Source organism: Podarcis bocagei (assembly GCF_964188305.1).
Source record: "Podarcis bocagei genome assembly, chromosome: 10".
Classification (NCBI taxonomy): Eukaryota; Metazoa; Chordata; class Lepidosauria; order Squamata; family Lacertidae; genus Podarcis; species Podarcis bocagei.
The window spans coordinates 36,412,874-36,433,378 of record NC_138135.1 but is presented as its reverse complement, the minus strand read 5'-3'; the positions used below and the strand labels follow the sequence as shown (position 1 = coordinate 36,433,378).

The window sequence follows — 20,505 nt, the reverse complement described above, 5'->3', positions numbered from 1 at the left end:
CACTTTTGGGTGGTGGGTGGAGCCAGAAGAAAAAGTAAGTGGAGCAATGAATGAATTCTACCTTTGTACAGTTGTCCACTTTCTAACACACTCACACCATCCCTCTCCCCTCCATGCAGGCCATCGAGAAGCATTGCCAGAGTTGTTTTTTTAAATGTATTTTTATTAAAGATTTTCTTGTGCAATGGTATGTGCAATGCCTCTCTCTCGTATTTCCACCCCCCCCCCATGTAACATGCCCTGAGTCAGCACCAACAATATGAGGTACCTCATGTATCTCTGATGAGGGATAGCCTAGCCTGTTACCAGAGGTGGATTTAGACAAGTGCTTCAGAGCTTTGGGGGTGCTGCAACTATGAAGTAGAATGGAAGGTGAGAGGCAGGGCGTGCCCAATTTTGGTGTCACATAGGGCGCTACCGAAATTTGAGACCCCCTGTCCGCCTCTGCAGTGACACTTCATGCCACACCAAAGTGCCACAAGACTCTCTGTTCTTAAGGATCAAGCATCCGTTGAGTTTCTAGAAAGCTACATACCAAACCACTGCATTGTGAACCTTAAGCAGCGCCACGTTCTTAGCAAGAAACCAAGCAGGTTCCCGATTGTGTTTTGAATTTGTCAAATTGGAAGTTAATGCCTAGTATTAATTTCATCACCAACTGCCTCCTTCAGCAGAAAGGCACTGCTGTGCTGTAATAACTTTCACTTCATGATATGGTTAATGAGAACTTGCTCATAAAGAATTGTCATTGTCTTTGTGCATGTTTTTACTGCCTCGATAAGTGTTTATATTTGGAAACAGGTGGCTTGTAATAAACCTGCCAGCTCCTGCTAATTGAACAGGTGATATCTGAATAAATACTGATTGCTGAGCCGCAGAAATGGATGTTTCAGAGAAGTGGTCCTGGGCGAAGGGCTTCGCTTGCACTTTCATAAGCTTGGCCACTCGATGGCAGCCTTGCACTAAAAAACTTGCCACGTTGTCTTACAGCTGAGCTTAAACTAGATCTGGCTAGAAGAAAAGTCAAATCCTCGCTCTGTCCTCTTGTGCACCATTGTCTTTAATTCTTACAATCACAAGCTTTCCTTAACAATGACATGCTCTTGTTCTTCATGTAAGTGCTGAGTGATTAGACTGCCGAGTGTCTTAAGCATTTTCCGATTATGATTTGGATGATAGGACAATATGGCAATTAGATTACAGTGTGGACTGAGCGGGCATCAGCATCAAGATCAGAATGAGAGGCTGTGATCTCATTATCTTCTCATGCAGGCTGCCACTTTGAATCATATAATCATGAAGCAGGGGAGAGAGCAGCCAGAATGCCCAACCCGTTAGCTCTGTAAGGATGGAGCCACAACATCTGAGACCACAGTTTGCTATCAGTAAAGAGCAAGTGCAGGCAAGGGGAACCACAACAAGGTGTTTACATAACAGGGGGAAGCAGGCGACTCAAGGAAGGAAGCCACTCCGCATGCTTGAAATGCAGGCAGGTTCTGAATGGCGTCAGTTCTAAATGCAGTCTTGGGGAACGTAAGACAATACAGTGCCTGAAAGGCCACAGCATATGAGGCAAATTAAAAGCAGTATTTCCGACCCGTTTAGTGCAGCACAGAAATCAAGATGTTGCAGTTAAAACAACATCAGCATATGCTCTGTTTCCATATCAGAATTAGGAATACAGAATATATGATAGAAATACCCTTTTCTGTTTCTTGGAAAGCTTCAACAATGTTGAAAAACAATAACACAATTAAATGTTAGGAAAGTATCTTCAAATGTTGATAAAGATATTTATTATATTTGAATAATATTGAACTCACAAACATACAAGGCAGAAGTCCATCTTTGATTTCATTTTCTTATTCCCAAGCGCCAAATTTTCTTTTTCTTTTTTTAAAAAATGATATTTATTAGAAGTTTAAGAATTACAGAAAAAAGAAGAAAAGAAAACAACAAAAAAATTGACAAGACATACATTAAAATACATAAAAAAGCATAAAAAACAATACAACAATACAGCAAAACAACAACAACAACAACAACAATAACATTAAAACACACATCCAATGTTCCATATCTTTATCTTTCATTTACTTGTTTCATCGACCTCCTCACACCTCCCTTTTTGTATTCTAATTTAATTAATTGTTTCAGCAAATTCTTTCCATCTTTCTCAATTTTTGTTATATAATTTATCTTAACGGTCTAACCTATTAATTAACTCAGCAAATCCTTTCCATCTTTCACTATATTCTGTCATTCAATTTACCTTAATTTATTTTAACCTTATCTTACCATAAAAGACACTTAAAACTTAATACTTTTTTGTACATGACTCCTTATATCATTTCTACTAAAGCCAAATAGTTTCATTCCAACATCTTTCCTAATACTCGTTAATTTTACACTAATTCTCAAAATAATTTTTTAAAAAACTTTCTTCCAATCTTCATCCAACGTCTCTTCTTCCTGGTCTCGGGTTTTGTCAGTCCTTCTTGTCCATTCCATCTAGTCCATCAACCTTGTGATCTTATGTCCGAGGCTCTTAAGTCTTTTCCATGTCCCTTCTGCAGATCTTCTTCTTGTTTATACCTGCACTTTACTTTGTCTTTTGTTGATCTTTTTCTTAATTTATTTCCTTTCTCATTGGAGGGTAGGCCTCGGGGGGACTCCAATCCAAAAATATCTCCATCTCCCCTCAGCAGATCAGCCCATTCCCCACAGTCCCATTCCCCACAGTCAACACTGTAATCCAGAAAGTATTTAAGAGCATGTTTCAAAGTCCCTCCAAAATTAAGAGCCCTCACAACTCCAGACCCCCCCCCCCGGTCCACTCCAGATTCAAACTTCAAGAACAATGGCTTATGCTCCTGCAAGGCCTCGAGTCTCTCCATTTGTGTTACTTGAGGTTCAACAGCAACCTCCTCCATTATCTTCTACACTTGCACTTGCCCTGTCAAAACAGGTTCCTGGGTTGGTTCCTGAATGGTTTCTATATGGGTATTCGCCGTTTGTCCAAAGTTTTTGACTGCAACAGTCATCAAATCCATCTTCTCATGCATCTGCTCCAGCAAAGCGCTTGCCTTGCAAAAAGCAAGCACCAAAACTTCTTCTAAACACATTTTTATTCAAGGTCAGAGTCTGGTCTCACGATCCTAATCTCCACAGCTGTGAAATCCCCAGATCAACTCCAGCAATAATTTAACAAGCTCCCTCTAGAGGAGACAATTTCTATTTGTATCCATCTTTTGAAAGCAGAACCAACAAAAGAAAATTACTTTCATTTTTCATATATTTTGTTTCTTTTGAATGCAAAAGGCAACATTGGAATCAATTTGTTTCTCTTTTTTAACTATCTGTCAAAAGACGTTCCATTCACAGTCAATGAACTTCTCCATAAATTTCTGTCTCTGACACCCCGTTCCCAGGTTTGAGACGGTGGGAATTTATCTTTCTCTACTCTCTCTCCTGCAGGCTTGAACAATCAAAAATCCCCCCCCCTTTCTCCTGCTTCCAAGAGGGGTTTTGGTGGTAATAACTGAAGGAGATTTAGACCTTTATATATGACTTTCCAGACTTTAGCTTGTAAAGTTTTTGCTTCAATCTATTTACAAAAACGGGAGGCGGACTTCCTGTTTAGAACCTTCCCGCTTCAGTGCCAAATTAAAATGTTTCTTAATCCAATTTTCCGTTCTACTTACAGGTACTTGTTTAGAGTCCAATTGTCCACAGGAAAAAGTCAGCGCTCTCCGGCAACGGCTGTGCGGCTTCACTCCGTAAAAGTAGTGGTTGATTCAAAACACCGCGCCACTCACCCCACGTCACTTCGGATCCCCGAAAAAGGGTTTCCCTGCAAGTAGGGGAGGCGCTCCTGGTGTCAGCCGAATCCCACATTCCCAGGCTTCCTCCGCCTGGGATTTTTAAAGGGTCTCCACCTTTGCCGCCGCGGCAAGACCCGATTTTCACGGAGCAGGTTCCTCTCAGTCAGAGGAACTCCGCCATTGCCGATGGCGCTAACCCGAAAGTCCCCCAAGCGCCAAATTTTCATGCAAAATTACTTGCTCTGTGACAGTATTAGGTAGATCTATTTGCTTATGTCAGTCAAAAGGCTCTAGATGTTTTGCACATAGACATTCTGTTTGTGGTCACACTGCATCATAGGTACTGTAGTCTTAAAGCTAACTAAATTGCACTGCTTTCACATAAATGTGTCTCCTGAGAATGATGATGGCCTGACATGAGAGGATTAAAATACAATAAGGAAGTTGGTTTGGTATATAGATTAAGATACTATAGTTTATGCATAAAGTGAAATATCATGAGAAAACATAAAACTAGAATATATATAATACTTATTCATAAAATTGTGTTTCCTAAGCAGATTCATCCAAAGCACAACAGATCAACCACCAGCATGTTTGGATCAGATAATGGTAGAACTATGATAGTTAACCTAGAGATGCAATTTTCAGAAAATTCTGGCAATTCTAAAATAACTATATCTGATTGGGAGAAAGAGGGAACCAAGCCAAGGACTCTGTGAGCATTTACACCTGAGGAGCGCTGCCATTTATCAGAGTGTCGCAAGTGAAAATTAAACTCAAATCCACACTGGGTTCTCCTTGTGCCACTCAGGAGTGATGTGATAACTTCAGCCTGGGGCAATGTGTTTTGACGTCAGCAGGGACTGACAAAAACTTTAAGTGGCTGCACAGTATGAGGCAGTTTGTGCCATTGAGCCCTGTGTAATTTTCTCTGCTTGGTGGCTGTAGGAAACAGCACCTTGGAAAAAATGAAAGCGGCAGTGACACAGGGAATGTGCCTCAGTGTGTCTGCTTGGGTTTGGCCCCAGCCAGTGGCGTAGCGTGGGGGGTGCCAGGGGTGCCGGCCGCACCGGGCGCAACATTTTTGGGGGCGCGTTTGGCCTGCCCCCCTCGAGGAAGCGGGAACCTCTCCAAGGCGCAGCGCGCCGTCGGTGGAGGAAAAGAGCCGCGCAGCAGCAGCAGCAGCAGCAGCAGCAGCAAAGCCGGGAGGAGGAGGAGGTGGAGCGAGCACTCATGCTTGCTTTACAGCCAGGAGGAGGGGGTGGAGCTGAGGAGGAGGGAGGGAAGGAGAGCTATGCCAGCAAAGCGGGCAGCAGCCGCTTACACGCGAGGAGGGACAGACGGGAGCCATAGGGACCTGGAAAAAGCGCCGCGTAGCCAGCAACAGCTGCTGCAGCCTCAGCTTGCAAAGGTCCGTGCGCTCTCTAAACGGAGCAATGAGGCTGCAGAGGGACGGCAGGGCACAGGAGGGCTCTGAGCCACGAGCGCAGTGAAAACCAGTAAAAAAGTTTTTTAAAAGGCTGCTGGGGACAGGAGGGCACGGGGTGAGGGAGAGGGGGAAATTACAATTCTCCCAGCGTCTCAGCTGATCCGCTGAGCAGGACTTGGGTTGCAGGGGATTTGCCATTAGCTGTGTAAAGCAGCAAAGAGGGAGAGAAGGAGCAAAGCGGGAGTGGAAAGGAGCTGCTTACACTGCTGTAAGTGGCTGCTGTCCGGTTGGCTCCTTTAAAGCAACAGTGCTCTTTCCCTCCCCCCTCCCCGCTCAGCTCTCCGAAAAGCTCCTTCTCCACCCACCCCATGCGAGCTCCTTTTCCCCTTAGACCCCCCTCCTGCATTATTAGCCACATCCTTCTCCACTCACCCCACGCGTGTTCCTTGTCCCCTTAGCAGTGGCGTAGCGTGGGGGGTGCAGGGGGGGCGGCTGTACTGGGCGCAACATCTGGGGGTTAGGGTTAGGGGGCGCAAATCCACGTGTTAGGGGGCGCAAATTACTTGCCTTGCCCCGGGTGCTGACAACCCACGCTACGCCACTGGCCCCAGCCCATGAAAAGCTGATCGTGTCTCCCTGCTACCAGTGTATTCGACTGGGAATTTATCTATGCATGCTTCCTCATTTCCAACAGGGGCCCAGATGCACATTCAGTTCCTTTGTTTACACATTCCTCTTCTTCATTACAAGGAGTATAAATCATTCTGTGTACAAATACTACATTCAAGGTTTTTGTGGGCAGGATCTCCGCCAGTAATCCCAATGCACTCACAGGGAAAATTTGATGCAACCCCATCAGTTTCAGTTTGTCCCAATTCTTGCATTGTTCCAATGGCAACGATGCTTTGGACTACAACTCCCATCATCCTGGCCACACATACATACATACATACGTAATTTTATTTGTATGCCACCCTTCCACTGTTTAAACCATGCTCAAGGTGGCAGACAAAGGGGAAAAAATACATTACAACATAGCAAAAGTAGTCCTAAACAAAACATTAGAAATATACAACCAAACTGAGCTGTTTCCACGTAAATCACAACAAGATCTATAATAAAGATACAAAAAAACCAGTAGCAGCAGCAACAACAACAACTACCCCCATAAAAAAACAACCCTAACAACACTCCAGCCCAAGAGCTGGTGTCAGTCCTGGCCCTGCCCTCCCAGACCAGGCGGGAAAAGGTCTGCAAAGCAGGGAGCTGGCCTTCCAAGACTCTCAGCCAAGATGGTTTGGCTGGCCGTGCTAGTTGGGGCTGATGGAAGCTAGAATCTAATGGCACCTGGAGGGCACTAGCCTGGGGGAGGCTGATCTAAAGAAAATACGCAGTTTCACAGCCAAGAACAGAGCAGAGTCCAGGTTTGGTCTAGTTGCCAAAGTGGGCCCCTGTGGATCCCCTCCTACATTGGCTGTGGGTGGCGCTGTGGTCTAAACCACTGAGCCTCTTGGGCTTGCCGATCGGAAGGTCGGCGGTTCGAATCCCCGTGGCGGGGTGAGCTCCCATTGCTCTTTCCCAGCTCCTGCCAACCTAGCAGTTCGACAGCATGCCAGTGCAAGTAGATAAATAGGTACTGCTGCGGCGGGAAAGTAAATGGCGTTTCTGTGTGCTCTGGCTTCCGCCATGGTGTTCCGTTGCACCAGAAGCAGTTTGGTCATGCTGGCCACATGATCCAGAAAGCTGTCTGTGGACAAACACTGGCTCCCTCGGCCTGAAAGCGAGATGAGCACCGCAACCCCATAGTCACCTTTGACTGGACTTAACCGTCCACTCGTCTTTTTTTTTACCTTTTTACCTTTTTACATTGGCTGGGTTCCAGTAAGCTCCCTGGTGGATGCGGTGGCAGTCCTGTGACAAGTAGCAAAGGGAGGCTTGAAGTCAACTTTTCGATTTCACTCAAAGCCTATGAAGTAGCATAGCTCTGGTGCATTGTGGGAAAATGGCAGCCAGCTCCCCTACCCAACCACCTGGTACAGAGCATTCCTCAGCACAGGTGTTAGCATTGTGGAGGACCCTAGCAGGCCCAACGGTGCTGAGTGCTGATGGCCACAAGTGTGCGCTTGGCACAACCTCAGTGTTTCAAAGAAACATTATGCATACTACAAGGACTATGCAGCCACATTCGTGCCTCCCCTTAGAGCATTTCCTATCATCCTGAAGGCCTGTGCCCACCTGAGGCTGGGCCGAGAGGTTTTAGGCTTTAGTTTTAAGCCCTGTTTCATGCCAGTGAAGTAATTGCTTCTCAAAATGCTCAGGCTTGGGTGGTGAATCAGAGCCAAGGGCCTTGTGAATTCTGTATGTCATGCACAGAACGCGAAGTTGGGAGCAGACAGGTCCAGATGTGCAGGCACCTCTGTTTAAATAAAACCCACTTCCCCATCCGCCTCATTGCTGGCAGCTGTCAACTTATTGGGGCTTGGTTGCATTGCATTTTGGTGATATACCTTGGTCTTCATATCACCCATGAATCGTAGGAGAGATAATAAAATGGAGAATTAAGAAGCTTCCATCCAGGAATGGCTGCGATATCCATGAAGTAGCAAAGCAGAAAGTGAACGTTCTCCTCGTTTAAGTACACATGGCTGAACGGGCGCTGACCTCTCCCCTAACTGTCTTGTTAGGCATGACAAATCTGTATCTCAAATCTCTATAAAGGACAGTCCTTGGCACATTGCTGTCTCCAAGTGCCTGGTGGCCGTCCTTGGGAAATGAATAATGGATTTATTAGACCCACAGTCTCTAACACTTCCAAGACAAATCATGGGCATGCTGTGGGAAGCTCTGCATAAGCAAACCTAAGCAAACTTTCTTTTTACCCCACAATAAACTTCAAATGTAAAATGCAGAGAATGAGGGACCTTCCAGACAACCTGTCTATTTTGCATCCATTCTGATTTGTTTGTGGGGAGGCTAGACGTGTTGCACCGAAGGAAGCGCTATCTCACACTTTCCGGGGCATTTTCATGTCACTTTCCTTATTGCGAAAAGTTTGATCTTTGGGGGAAGTGGGTTTGTCGGGCAAGACATCCTTCCCAAACAGAATTTGCCGGCATGTGACTGAATCCCACTCCAAAATAGCAACGGTCTGGAAGTGCCCCAAAGAGAGGTACACCCACCTGGGTAGGTTGTCATGCTATTTGCTGCTAGGATTCAAAGAGCACCATCTTGTATCCCTGTCTCATGATCTGTTGCTGTTTGTCCTTCACCTCCCAGGGCTCTTACACAAATCCACACAGTTCCATAAAGAGGTGTACAAGTGGTTCAGAATCTACATCATGCCTCTTCCTGGGCATTGACCCAGCTGTTCCTCTTTAATACCAGGGCCTATTTTAAATGCTGGATTTATACCACTGTCTCTGAACCAAGAAACAGCTGGCCAATCGTGCCTTCTATCAAAAGTTTTTTAAAACCCTGGACTTTAAAAGGTATCTGCTTGCAATCCTAAAAACTGGCTTTTTCAAGCATTCCCCCCACCCCTCCCATTTCCCCCGTATATTTGTACAGCTGCAATTGTGAAAATCTGTTATTTTAGTAACGAAATGCTCTATATGGGAAGCACAAATAGTTTATTCCAGATCAGCAAGCAACTCAAAGTGAAATGAAATTTCAAGGGAAAGAAAGACTTGCCTAGATATTCTTCTCTAGAACATGGTTGGAGACTCTGTGGCCCACGGGATGCTGTTGAGCTCCTAACTCCCACCATCATCTGGAATATAGGAACCGGTGGACAAAGGAACCAGTGGTTGCTAAGCTGAGGTTCTCCAGATGTTGTTGAACTCCCATCTGCTCTACCCAGTGCCACCAATGGTCGCAAGAGTTTTATAGTCCATCAACATCTTGTGATAAGTTTTTCTCCCTCATTGGGAAATTGTGAGCAAGGCTGGCAGAAGGCTTCTCTGGGAGAGTTGCATGGCAGTAAACAGGGAGACAGTGGTGCAATCAGGCAAGTTTAGAGTCTGGGCTTGATGTTCTCTTGAGATGGTTGTTTATTATTTCACTTACATCAATATGTGAGAAGAGAGCCCTGCTGTGTTTGTGTGTCCCCCTGCTCATTTTTGCTGAGTTGGGGCCCCGGACTCTTACCCCAAAGTCCTCCTCTGATGGCACCACTGCTGAGTGATAAGGACATAACTAAGGAAACTCTTGGTTGCCACCCCAATCTCTAGAATCACAAACAGGACAGAATCTTAAAAGGTATCTGAAGTCAGAAGATCACAGTCATCTGACCCAAAAAAGAAAAGTTATGATGAGGGACAGTGGATTATGTTTGGAAGACTGTTTTAATTTAGAAGCTGAGCTTAAAGTGGAGCAGGCTGGAGAAGCAGGAGCTGAAGGAGAAAGGGAACAGCCACAATTCAGCAAGCCATTAGACATCTCTTTCTGGATTCCACTCAATGGATGTCTGCTCTCGGTTCCTTGGCTTCAGCACACGCCGCCACACTTGGCCTGTATGCTGGCTGCAGGGTTGCCCGAGGGATCTGGAAACATAGTTTGGATCCAAAGATCTGGAAAGGAAGGAGGATTTCCTGTCAGTTGTCCTGGAGAAAGTGGAAAGCCAGCAAACTAAAGACTAAACCATTTATGAAACAGATAGTTGTCAAGCTTCAGAGGATCCAACCCCCCATGGCAGGTTGCCAGGAACAGATCAGACGAGGAAATTCTTACCAATGCTTTTTATTCCATATTCAGAGAAAGAGGCTTAGAAATGCAGCCTCTTGGAGTAATGGTGTTGTTCTGAGTGAAACCCCAGCCCCTCCATCTCTCCCATTATAAGTCATCCCTATGGTGTGCCTTCTGCCTCTGAGCTCTCTGCCCTCCTTCTTTTAATGCCCACCAGGTTCTGGGAAGGTGAGCCTGGAATGCTTTCTAAAGACACCGAGTCTGTCAGCTGTCTCTCCCCTTGTGCTTCTTCTTCTTCCTCCTCCTCTCCCATTATTTCCCAGCTTTCCCCCTCATCTGCCTCTGACCCATGGCCTCCCCCAAACCCCTGTTGTAATTCTGAACTGTCTCCTTCTTCTCTGGAAGGGTCAGGCTGGGGAAGCAGTCTCCACCATTCCTCCTCTGCCCAGTCTCTGACAATAGCCATGCCAGGAAGCTAGAATAAAAAGTATACAAAACAAGAAAACAAAAACAAAGCAAAAAGCTCACCCAAAAGGCAGGGGTGGGGGTGGGGAGTAGGTGGGAGGACCCAACACAGGAACCTGCTTTACACCGAATTAGACCATTGAACATCTAGATCTGCATTGTCTACACTCTGGCGGGTAGCTGCTCTCAAGGGTTTCCGACTGGGGATTCTCAACCCTACCTAGAGATGCAGGGGAATGAACCTGGAACCTTCTGCAGAGATGCTCTTCCACTGTGACACCACGATTTGACTACACCTGCCCTATCTTTCCAGCGAAATCCAGATTTACCTTTGACTGAAAGCGGTTCTCATCTGTGAGGAGCAAAACATCTTCCTCAGCTCCTTCTTTGTCTGGGGCTGATGAATAAGGGTGGAAAAAACAAGAGGGTTAATACCACAGAACTGACACCAGAAGTCTGGCAGGGGCTCCATTCAACCGATTGGGTAATAACTTATGCCAGCAGTTCCCAGATGGTGTCTCAGTACGGAAGAGTGAGGCACACATTGACCCCTCCTCCCACAGTGTGGTTGTTGCCCCAAAGCTGCTGACTGACGTTGGTGGCATAACTATTTGAGTAGCCTGAGCCTCCTGTGGCAGAATCAGTCATGGAATCAAAGGAGGACTACCAACAACGCATCACTTCCAGGCTGGCAAATGGAATCAAAGTTCAAGCCCCAAACCAATAATTTAAGTACAGTAGTTCATGAGCTCAAAACATGCCCTTCCTGATGACCTGTTCATTGAGCCTGATTTGTTTGAGGAGAGGTTCGATTACACTGCATGAAGGAGGAATATCCCACACTTCCAAGTGCATTTCCCCATCACATTCCTTGGACTTCAATGTGCTCTACGTAGGGCTACCTTTGAAGGTGACCTGGAAACTACAACTATTCCAGAATGCGGCAGCTAGGTAGGTGACCAGGAGCGGCTGCCGAGACCACATAACACCATCTTGAAAGACCTACATTGGCTCCCAGTACGTTTCTGAGCACAATTCAAAGTATTGGTGCTGACCTTTAAAGCCCTAAACGACCTTGGCCCAGTATACCTGAAGGAGCGTCTCCACCCCTGTTGTTATGCCAGGACACTGAGGTCCAGTGCTGAGGGCCTTCTGGCAGTTCCCTCATTACAAGAAGCAAAGGTACAGGGAACCAGGCAGAGGGCCTTCTCAGTAGTGGCACCTGCCCTGTGGAACACCCTACCAGCAGATGTCAAAGAGGAAAACAACTACCAGACATTTAGAAGACATCTGAAGGCAGCCCTGTTTAGGGAAGCTTTTAATGTTTGATAGACTATTGTATTTTAATATTTTGTTGGAAGCCACCCAGAGTGGCTGGGGAAACCCAGCCAGATGGGTGGGGTATAATTTTTATTTTTATTATTATTATTATAAAAGTCTGATCTTTGGGGGAAGTGTTTCACAAGAACTTCAGATCAGTTTTAACTGTGCAGTTTGGTAAGTTGAATCCTACCCTGAATAATCCAGTAACTCCTAATGCATAAGCAATAGAACAATATTGTTTGTTGTAGTGGCAGGCAGTAGCCCTGCTGTTGTCCTCTCCATTTTTTTTTTTTATAAAACGAAAACAAGTTGACTCATGTATATTTTGCTATATGAGATGGGAGTGCTCAACTTGAGAAGACGTGACCAGCCTCATGATGAAAGCCTTTAATTATATATTATGCACTGGCTCTATTTTACCAATGGAATTTCGGTAAAATTCTAAATGTATTTTCATCACAAATGACTGTTTAAGAGAACTAAATATCCAGCTTGTTTATCTGTCTTTCGTGTATTAACAGATTCCCCCCCTACCATATTTATGTGACGGTAATGCGTCATCGAATCTAATGCGCACCTCGATTTTCAAAAACTTGAAACCCAAAAAGTATTTGCTGGCAAATGTAAATGTGCCATCAAATCTAATGCACACCCTAATTTTTGCGACGTAATTTGGCCAAAAAAGGTGTGCTTTACATTCATTTAAATATAGTGTTTTTACTATTTTGATTCTGAGATATACCATATTTTTTTTAAAAAAAATCAAAATATGCATACCTGGTGTTGTTATTGTTTCAAATGCACAAGTCAAAACAGTTAATGTTCTTATTCTTTTTAAGAATGTTGTATCCAGACTAAAAGCCTATCCACTCCTCCGTTTGCCCTGCTGCTCCTGCTCCACTTCCCATGGGAAAAGCCACTCTTTAGCAATAAATGGGAACAAACAGCTATTGGGTTTGCTGTTGGTTCCAATTTATTGCCAAAGAGTGAGTTTTCCAGGGGAAAGCAGAGCAAAATCACTCAGACTGTGCCTAGAAAGAGCGAGGCAAGCGAAAAACCACTCGGACACATGCTTTCTAGGCACAGGATAAGCGGAACTGTGCACAAGCCCTTATTTAGTGATGTCTCAGCACAACTAACTTAAGTCCCATTGATTTCAATGGGATTAAGAGCTATTTTTTTCTTTTTAAAAAAGAGTTGGATTCAGACCATGTTGGTCACATTTTAGGCCCATTGAAACCAATTGTACTTATATAAAGCTACTCTAACTTAAACCTTGTTGATTTCAATGGGATTGAGGCAGGGCTTCATCCAGATGTTGATGAACTACAACTCCCATCATCCCTCTGGGCTGTGTTGGCTGCAGCTGATGAGTGTTGCAGTCTAGCAGCATCTGGAGGACCAGAGGTTCCTCATTTACGGCACAAGCCTTGGTGAGTTAAAGTGTGACTGACTCCAAGTAAGTGAGGACAGCAAGCACACAACTAACACACATTTAACTGGTGCACATTCAGCTTTACGCACATAACAACAACAAATAATTAATTAAAAAGGGGGCAGAAACTGGGGGGGGGGGGAGAGAGACTTTGGCAGTCCCACCTGCCATTGAACCCAGTGGGTTTTGGCTATATGTGATTTTAGCTTTAGGTGCAAGTCCCAGAATGTAACCCTACTGACCTACTGGGCAGGATTTCAGCCTTAGTCAAGATTCAAACTATGGTAATTTTCTTTAGCATTTTCATATGCTAAAATTATACTAAACTGTCATCCACTTGACTTCATCCCTGTATTTCTTAGCTTAAAATATCCCTGCCATTCTGGTTTTCTTGTTTACGCATCTACTCTTAGACATCAGAAGAGCTGCATACCTTGAGTACTTGCTGCTTCAATGCTCTGTTGTGTGGTTGTGGTCTTCCGGGGATTTTTTTCTGGAGTCTGACATGGGGTAGCAAGAAAACAGATCTCAGGCACTGTGTACATCATCAGGAAAACCCATCCGTTCAGCACCAAAGCAACACCAATGAGTGGGTCATCCCACTTGCTTTGGGTACCATCGCCAGGGAAGCCACTGATGAACAGCACTGTGATCCACGCAGCCCAGATGGCTTTAGAGAAGAGAACGGTGAGAAAGATGTGCATCCCATGCCTCTTCCAGCCCTTGCACGGTCCGCAGAAGGTGAACATGGAGACCACAAAGGTGAGGCCCATGAGGACGAGCACATAGGTCGAGAGCATGACAAAGTCCTTGTTGCGTTGTTCTCTCCCCATCCTCCCCAAATCAATGCCGTCTCTTCCGACTGTGATGAGGATGTACTTGACGGCGATGATCAACTGAACCGCAGTGAGGCCCAAAGTGTATACCAGCATAGACCGTAGTGAAAGGGGTGCCTTTCCTCTCACCAGCCTGACGAGGTTGAAAGCATGGGTCAGAAGGCAGGAGAAGCAGAGGGCAAAGAGGACCCCATGTAAGATGAAGCGAGCAGGGCCAGTCTGCTTATTGAGCCGGATGATGAACACAAAGGTGAGGCTGAAGATTCCCAGGGTGCCCAGAAGGAAGAGGAGCTGAATGGGGACCATGCTTTGCTTGGTCTTGTCTTTGACCATGCAGCTAAGGACAAAGAATGCCAGCAGAAGCGCCAGCGAGACCAGGATGCCTGCAGCAGCCACCGTCTCCAGACCGATGCCCCAGGCTTCGCAGATGTCACAGAGGTAATAATAATCGGGGTCAATGTCGCCGCAGCCTGGGGGAGGTGCCGTGGTGTTAGCAGCCATGACAAACGATGCAGCTGCCCTAAACTGAGGGGAGAAACTTGAGGGAAGAAAAATAAAGAATTGTGATCAAATACCTTCACGCAGGTAGTCAGTGACCCAAAGATCTGAGTGCAATTACTGACACTGATGTGTAACGTTGTCAGCGGGCAGGTAAATGAATCTTAATTTTACCGTTGGATAAAAATTAGCAGTGACACGAGGTGACTTTCAAAACACAAATATATTCCAGTTTTGTTTTTTCCATGGAGAGGGGGGTAGCCAACAGCCCTCCACCATCAGCCAGTCTGGTTTATTTTTGCTTTGGGACAAAGGAGCCTCTCTCTCTCTCCTCCCCACCCCAGTTCTGTCACCTCTGTTTTGCTCCCCACAGCAGCCATTTAGTGCTAGCACCCACAGCATTTTTATCAAGATTCGTGGCACCCTAACTTTTTTATATACCAAAAAGTAGTCCTGTTTAAGGGTGATCCAAGATGTGCTCAGATTCGCCCCCCCCACCCCCCGGAGGGGCTTAGAGAGCAGCCCACACTCAAACATTTGGTGTTGCAGCTGAGGTGGCCTCTCCCACAACTGCCACCCCAGGGCTATTCAAAGACCATCTTTCTCTAAGGGCAGGGGAGATCTAGTGTTGGAAAGGTCTTCTCCCTTAAAGCCTGCCTTTGCTGTTTTATTATATTGTTGCAACTGATGCTTATTGTATCACTATGTCTATGTAAACTGCTTCATGAGGTTCACCTGAAAGGCACTATAGTCATCTCTTAAATAAATATGCCAGCAGTATAAATGAATAGCTTTATTACCCTTATTGTTGTTATTATTATTTAATACTTGGTGAGGGCCGTGCAGTTGCACAACTCTTCCTACAGAAAAGAGCTCTTAAAATATGCCTTGAAGACTTAATTGTTCCACTCTGCCTTTTTTTTACAATGCTTTTTAGGCCATTTATTTCTAAACCTCGGTACTTCCTTATGATTCTGGTTTTGTATATTTTCCACAATTCAGGTATCCCTCCGTTGGATTTCCTTTGGTTGTTTTCCGCTATGTGAGATCTATGCCATAAAACGCAACATATAAATATTTTAACTAAGCAAATTTGCCCCCCTGTAATTGCAATCAGAATCTGTTACCTGAATCAGTCATCTCACTCTGCCCAGTGATAGGTCAGATCCTGGTTTTCATCCTGCAGCTGTAAATTATTTTGTTGGGTGTGTATATCCTGTTCTTACCCTCTGGGAAATGCTTGGAAGCAGCTGTGTTCTGTATTCTTTTCTCTAGCCATTCATAGTTTGGTATCATTTTGGCAAAGCCAAACATCCTGGGTTGGATCTAGACACTGTTAATTGAACTTAAGTCACATTGAAATCAGTGCGTCAAGCTAGTCTTGACTTAAGTCTAATTAATTTTAACTGAATGTGACTAACTTAGTCTGGATCCAGCCTTTCTCTTTGGGATAAATGTGCCCACCAGGAGAGCTTTTCTAACCTGAGTGTTGCCACTATTTAACCTGGCAAATGATGGGCGGTGTCTCTCTATGCATTGATTTAAAAGAGCAAAGTGTGATAAATAAATCAATAACCTTTATTGCACTAGCCACTCATTATGGCAATTATATATTTGTGGACATCTGATAAGACTTTTATTGTCTATGAGGCTTGAAATCATATCTGGTATATAGTATTGGGCTTGGACTAGGAATACCTGGGTTCCAAATCTTGCTTCTCTACGAATCTCAATGCGTGAGTTTTCAGAGTGGCACAAGAAAAAAATAATACACTATACATAACCCATAGTTTCTATATCTTCCCTTTAGCTATAGAAGCTCTCTTCCTCCACCTAGATATTTTTTGAAATAGAAGGCAGTGCTGAGAAAGCAAATTTGTACATATATGAATAATTCTGTATATTCAAAGAAAGGATGGGCAAACTCCTTCAGGGATACTTCATCTAGTTATTATGGAGAAGACTCCTAAAATGTGACTAGCCCCCAAACACAATGAGTGGAAGCAAGCAAGCCTATCTACCCACCCCCAGCACTGCTTTAGGCAGAAAGCCCCTCAACTGCCAACTGAACTTTCATGACTTACCTTTGCTGTTCTGGCTGGGAAAATGCGACCTTGGTGACTGGAGAGTGAGAGACAGGGAGCCCTTGATCCTGTCTGTCCTGGCAAATATACTGAGCCTGCCTGAGCTACACGTTGCGGGGAAAACAACATATCTATGACATTATTATTACTATTATCTTTGCTTTCTTTGGGGATCAAGAACACACTCCCAAGGCAGCTAAAAATCACAGGGAGACACACCTATTCAGGTTGATCCACCAGCAGCTTGGTCATTGTCAGAAATAAACTCCTGGACCAGATATTCACTAAATGTCATTTTTTCCTCATGCATCATCCAATCTTTTGATTTTTGTGGTTTTATTTCCCCCTCTCCCCCGCCCCCCCTGCAATGCAGACACAGATTTCCGGCATGAAAAATGGTTTGAATCATTTGTGGCATGTGGACAAGTATATATTTTAATGCACTGGGAACTTCAGTACACTGATTTGCAAGGCTATTACTTTTCTGTTCCGATTGGATCATTTTCGCAGTGGTGAAATTAAAAGGAGGGAGAAGCAAAATAAAGAAGAATGAAATTCAATTTTTAAAAATTTACAATCAAATTTCTAGGATAGTCATCTGCCAAGAAGGCCCTCAAAGTGGCTTACAGCCAGTGGTGTAGCGTGGGTTGTCAGCACCCGGGGCAAGGCAAGTAATTTGCGCCCCCTAACCCGTGGATTTGCGTCCTAACCCTAACCCCCAGATGTTGCGCCCGGTGCGGCTGCCCCCCCCCGCACCCCCATGCTACGCCACTGCTTACAGCATAATCTTAACCACCATGGATGCAGTGCTTGTGCGCAGAGACTACCAGAGCCCTTCTGATAAAAATTGCCAATTAGGGGGAGGGTGACCAAGGCAATTTGTGCCCTGGCTGCAAGCCTGATTGAAAAGGATTTAGACAATCTGTTTCATCCAAAAGTACCTGAGGATGATACAGCATCACTTGCTCAAACATGTTGGCCAGAAACCACCCATTTTATATCTTTATTTCCCAGAAGGAGTCAGAGGAAGACTATCATATGATTACTTGCTAGAAAGCAGATGGCATTGCTTTTCCCTGTAAAGAAGTGTGAGTGACAATCAAAGCTGAACAGCTTCCCTCAACAGACCTTCACCCGCTGAGATGAGCAGTGGTCAAGTGGACACATGGATGATGAAGGAGCAACTGCCTGCATCCTCAGATGTTAATGACTGAAACTCATCCGAAACAAACTAGACAAGAAGAGGCTCTGGATACGCCTCCTAGATTCTGTTCCTAAAGTGGATTCCAGGTCAGAACAGCTCTGAGCCGTCTTATCAACAAAGTATTCCAGAATATTGTCACAGCATGCTACGGAATATTCTAATGGCCCCATGACTTGATTGAAGTATTCATGTTTTCACTTAGAAAAGCTCTGCTGGATGTGATTGTGCAAACACACTTGTGGCAAGAGGAGGGGAAGGTTCAGAAGAGGGCAACTTAAATGATGATGGGTATGGAGCTACTCTCCTTTGAGGAAAGGTTGCAAGATTTGGGGCTTTTTACATGAGGGAAAAGGTGAGAAAGAGGGGACATAGTCAAGGCTTGGGACGCGGGTGGCGCTGTGGGTTAAACCACAGAGCCTAGGACTTGCCAATCAGAAGGTCGGCGGTTCGAATCCCCATGACAGGGTGAGCTCCCGTTTCTCAGTCCCTGCTCCTGCCAACCTAGCAGTTCAAAAGCATGTCAAAGTGCAAGTAGATAAATAGGTACCGCTCCGGTGGGAAGGTAAACGGCGTTTCCATGCGCTGCTCTGGTTCACCAGAAGCAGCTTAGTCATGCTGGCGCAAAGCGAGATGAGCGCCGCAACCCCAGAGTCGGTCATGACTGGACCTAATGGTCAGGGGTCCCTTTACCTTTACCTTAGTCAAGGCATAAAACATTATGCATTATGTGGAGAATGTGGATAGAAATTCTTTTGTCCCACAGAAGCAGCAAGGATCCTAATTGCTAAGAAGTGGAAAAAAGAAACTTTTTTGTGCCAACAAAAAAGGAATGGCAAGACAAAGTGTTAGAGTATATTGAACTGGCTAGATTAACAGAGGCAATTAGAGATCACACTAGACAAGAGTTTAAAAAAGCATGGGGGAAATGCAGAGAATACTTCACAAAACAGTGCCCTAAAATACATACCTGGACTTGTTTTGATTAATGTCTGCAGTAGACTTTGTGGATATTTAAGTTATAATTAATAATTATTCATAAAGGAAACAGTTAATTCTTAATAATTATTCATAAAGGAAACAGTTTATAAGAAGTAAATAAGGAGGCCAGATACAGGATAAAGGAAGTCTTTTATTTGGTTGCTTGTTTTGTTTTATGTTATGCTCATGTTATGTTATGTTCACGTTTAATGAGGGTGGATTTGTGTATTGGGGGGTGGGGTTTTTTGTTATGTTGTAAATAAAATTCCAATAGTTTTTTTTAAAAAAAAGAAATTCTTTTGTCCCTTCCTCATATGACCAGAACTCAGGGACATTAAATGAAGCTGAATTCTAGAAGGTTCTAGACAGACGAAAGAACAGCTATGGAACTCATTCCCACAAGAGGTAGTTGTGATGGCTTTAAAAGAGGATCAGACACATTCATGGAGAAGGCTGTCAATGGCTGCTAGCCATGATGACTATGTTCTGTCATGAAGCAGTACACCTCTGAATACCAGTGGCTGGGAATCACAAATGGGAAGAGTGCTGTTGCTCTTGTGTCTTGCTTGCAGGTTTTCCACAGGTTGTCTGTGTTGGATTTCTGTTTGTGCCACTGGTGCAGTGCTTAGAGTCACAGGACTCTGTTTACATTCCAGAAATTAGCCACTGTGAGAACAGACTGGCATTAGATGGGCGCTTGGTTGGCTCCATCAGGCTCTTTTTATGTTGACTTTTTGGCGCCAGGTAGTCTGGTCAGGGAGATAAAATCTTGGTGGACTTCAGAAGCTCCACCTCCCTCTCTTTTGCTCTTGTACAAAGTGCCCACTGGACACAACTGGGTCCTCCTTGCCTCACTGAGCCAAAGCTTCCTAACTGACAGCCTGTGTGGTGCAGTGGTTAGAGTGTTGGGACTCAGCTACATTAGTCAAGAAACAGCGTTTTGAATGCGTTATAAACATGTGACACCAGGTGACGCAAGAGAGCAAAAAAAAAGTTTAGGTGATTGTCCATAGCGGTTTTTTCTTTTGTTATCACGATTTAATTTCTGACATATTTATTGTGTGTGTTTTTTTCTTTTGTGTAGCTCCACCCTCGGACTAGGACCTGGGAGACCAGGGTTTAAATCCCGTCTCAGCCACAAAGCTCACTAGGTGATCTTGTGTCAGTCACTGCCTCTCAGCTTATTATTATTATTATTATTATTATTATTATTATTATTATTATTATTATTATTTTCTCCTTCTCGTCATTTAATCCCGCACAACAACTCTGTGAGGTAGGTTAAGCTCAGAGGCAGTGACTGGCCCCCAAGGTCACTGAGTGAGCTTCATGGCTGAGGATTCGAACCCTGATCCCTGCCTCTCAGCATAATTTACCTCACAGGGTTGTGGAGGGGATTAAATGATACCAGGGATAACTATGTACACCACCTTGAACTCCTTGGAGAAAAAAGTGGGATGTAAATGCAAAATTCAGTTAATGATAATGTGTATGGTTATTTGTCGCTATAAAAGGTAATATATTATATAAATAAATCACTGCCCCGAGCAGAGCTCTTGCTGCTTTTTGAAACTGAAAAGTTGAACTGTAATGTCGCATTAACCTACTTGTGTGAGCTTTATGGAACATTTAATTATACCTCGGTTAAATGATGTTACATTTTTGGAGAAGGGATTTCAACTGTCCATTAGAGGTTGATTTAGAAAGAGCTTCCCTTACCATGCTTGCCAGAAAGAGGATTTA

General features: G+C 44.5%; 1 protein-coding gene across 1 annotated transcript; it reads right to left on the bottom strand.

The window, feature by feature from the left end:
• Nucleotides 1-9,593: 9,593 nt before the first annotated feature.
• Nucleotides 9,594-16,646, bottom strand: LOC308596090 (G-protein coupled receptor family C group 5 member D-like). The gene is made up of 4 exons (XM_081210884.1): nt 16,581-16,646; nt 13,596-14,536; nt 10,734-10,801; nt 9,594-9,824 (listed from the first exon to the last, which is right to left on the bottom strand). The coding sequence occupies exons 2-4, from the start codon at nt 14,497-14,499 to the stop codon at nt 9,711-9,713; spliced, it is 1,086 nt and encodes a 361-aa protein (XP_081067010.1). The 5' UTR covers nt 14,500-14,536; nt 16,581-16,646; the 3' UTR covers nt 9,594-9,710.
• Nucleotides 16,647-20,505: the final 3,859 nt, after the last annotated feature.

Excerpts from the sequence above, each read along its gene's own strand:
- LOC308596090 (XM_081210884.1), bottom strand. The coding sequence starts at position 14,499 with ATGGCTGCTAACACCACGGCACCTCCCCCAGGCTGCGGCGACATTGAC. Across the intron at positions 10,802-13,595 it reads TGAAGCAGCAAGTACTCAAG|CCCCAGACAAAGAAGGAGCT; the intron begins GTATGCAGCTCT and ends CTTATTCATCAG. Across the intron at positions 9,825-10,733 it reads AGAACCGCTTTCAGTCAAAG|ATCTTTGGATCCAAACTATG; the intron begins GTAAATCTGGAT and ends CTTCCTTTCCAG.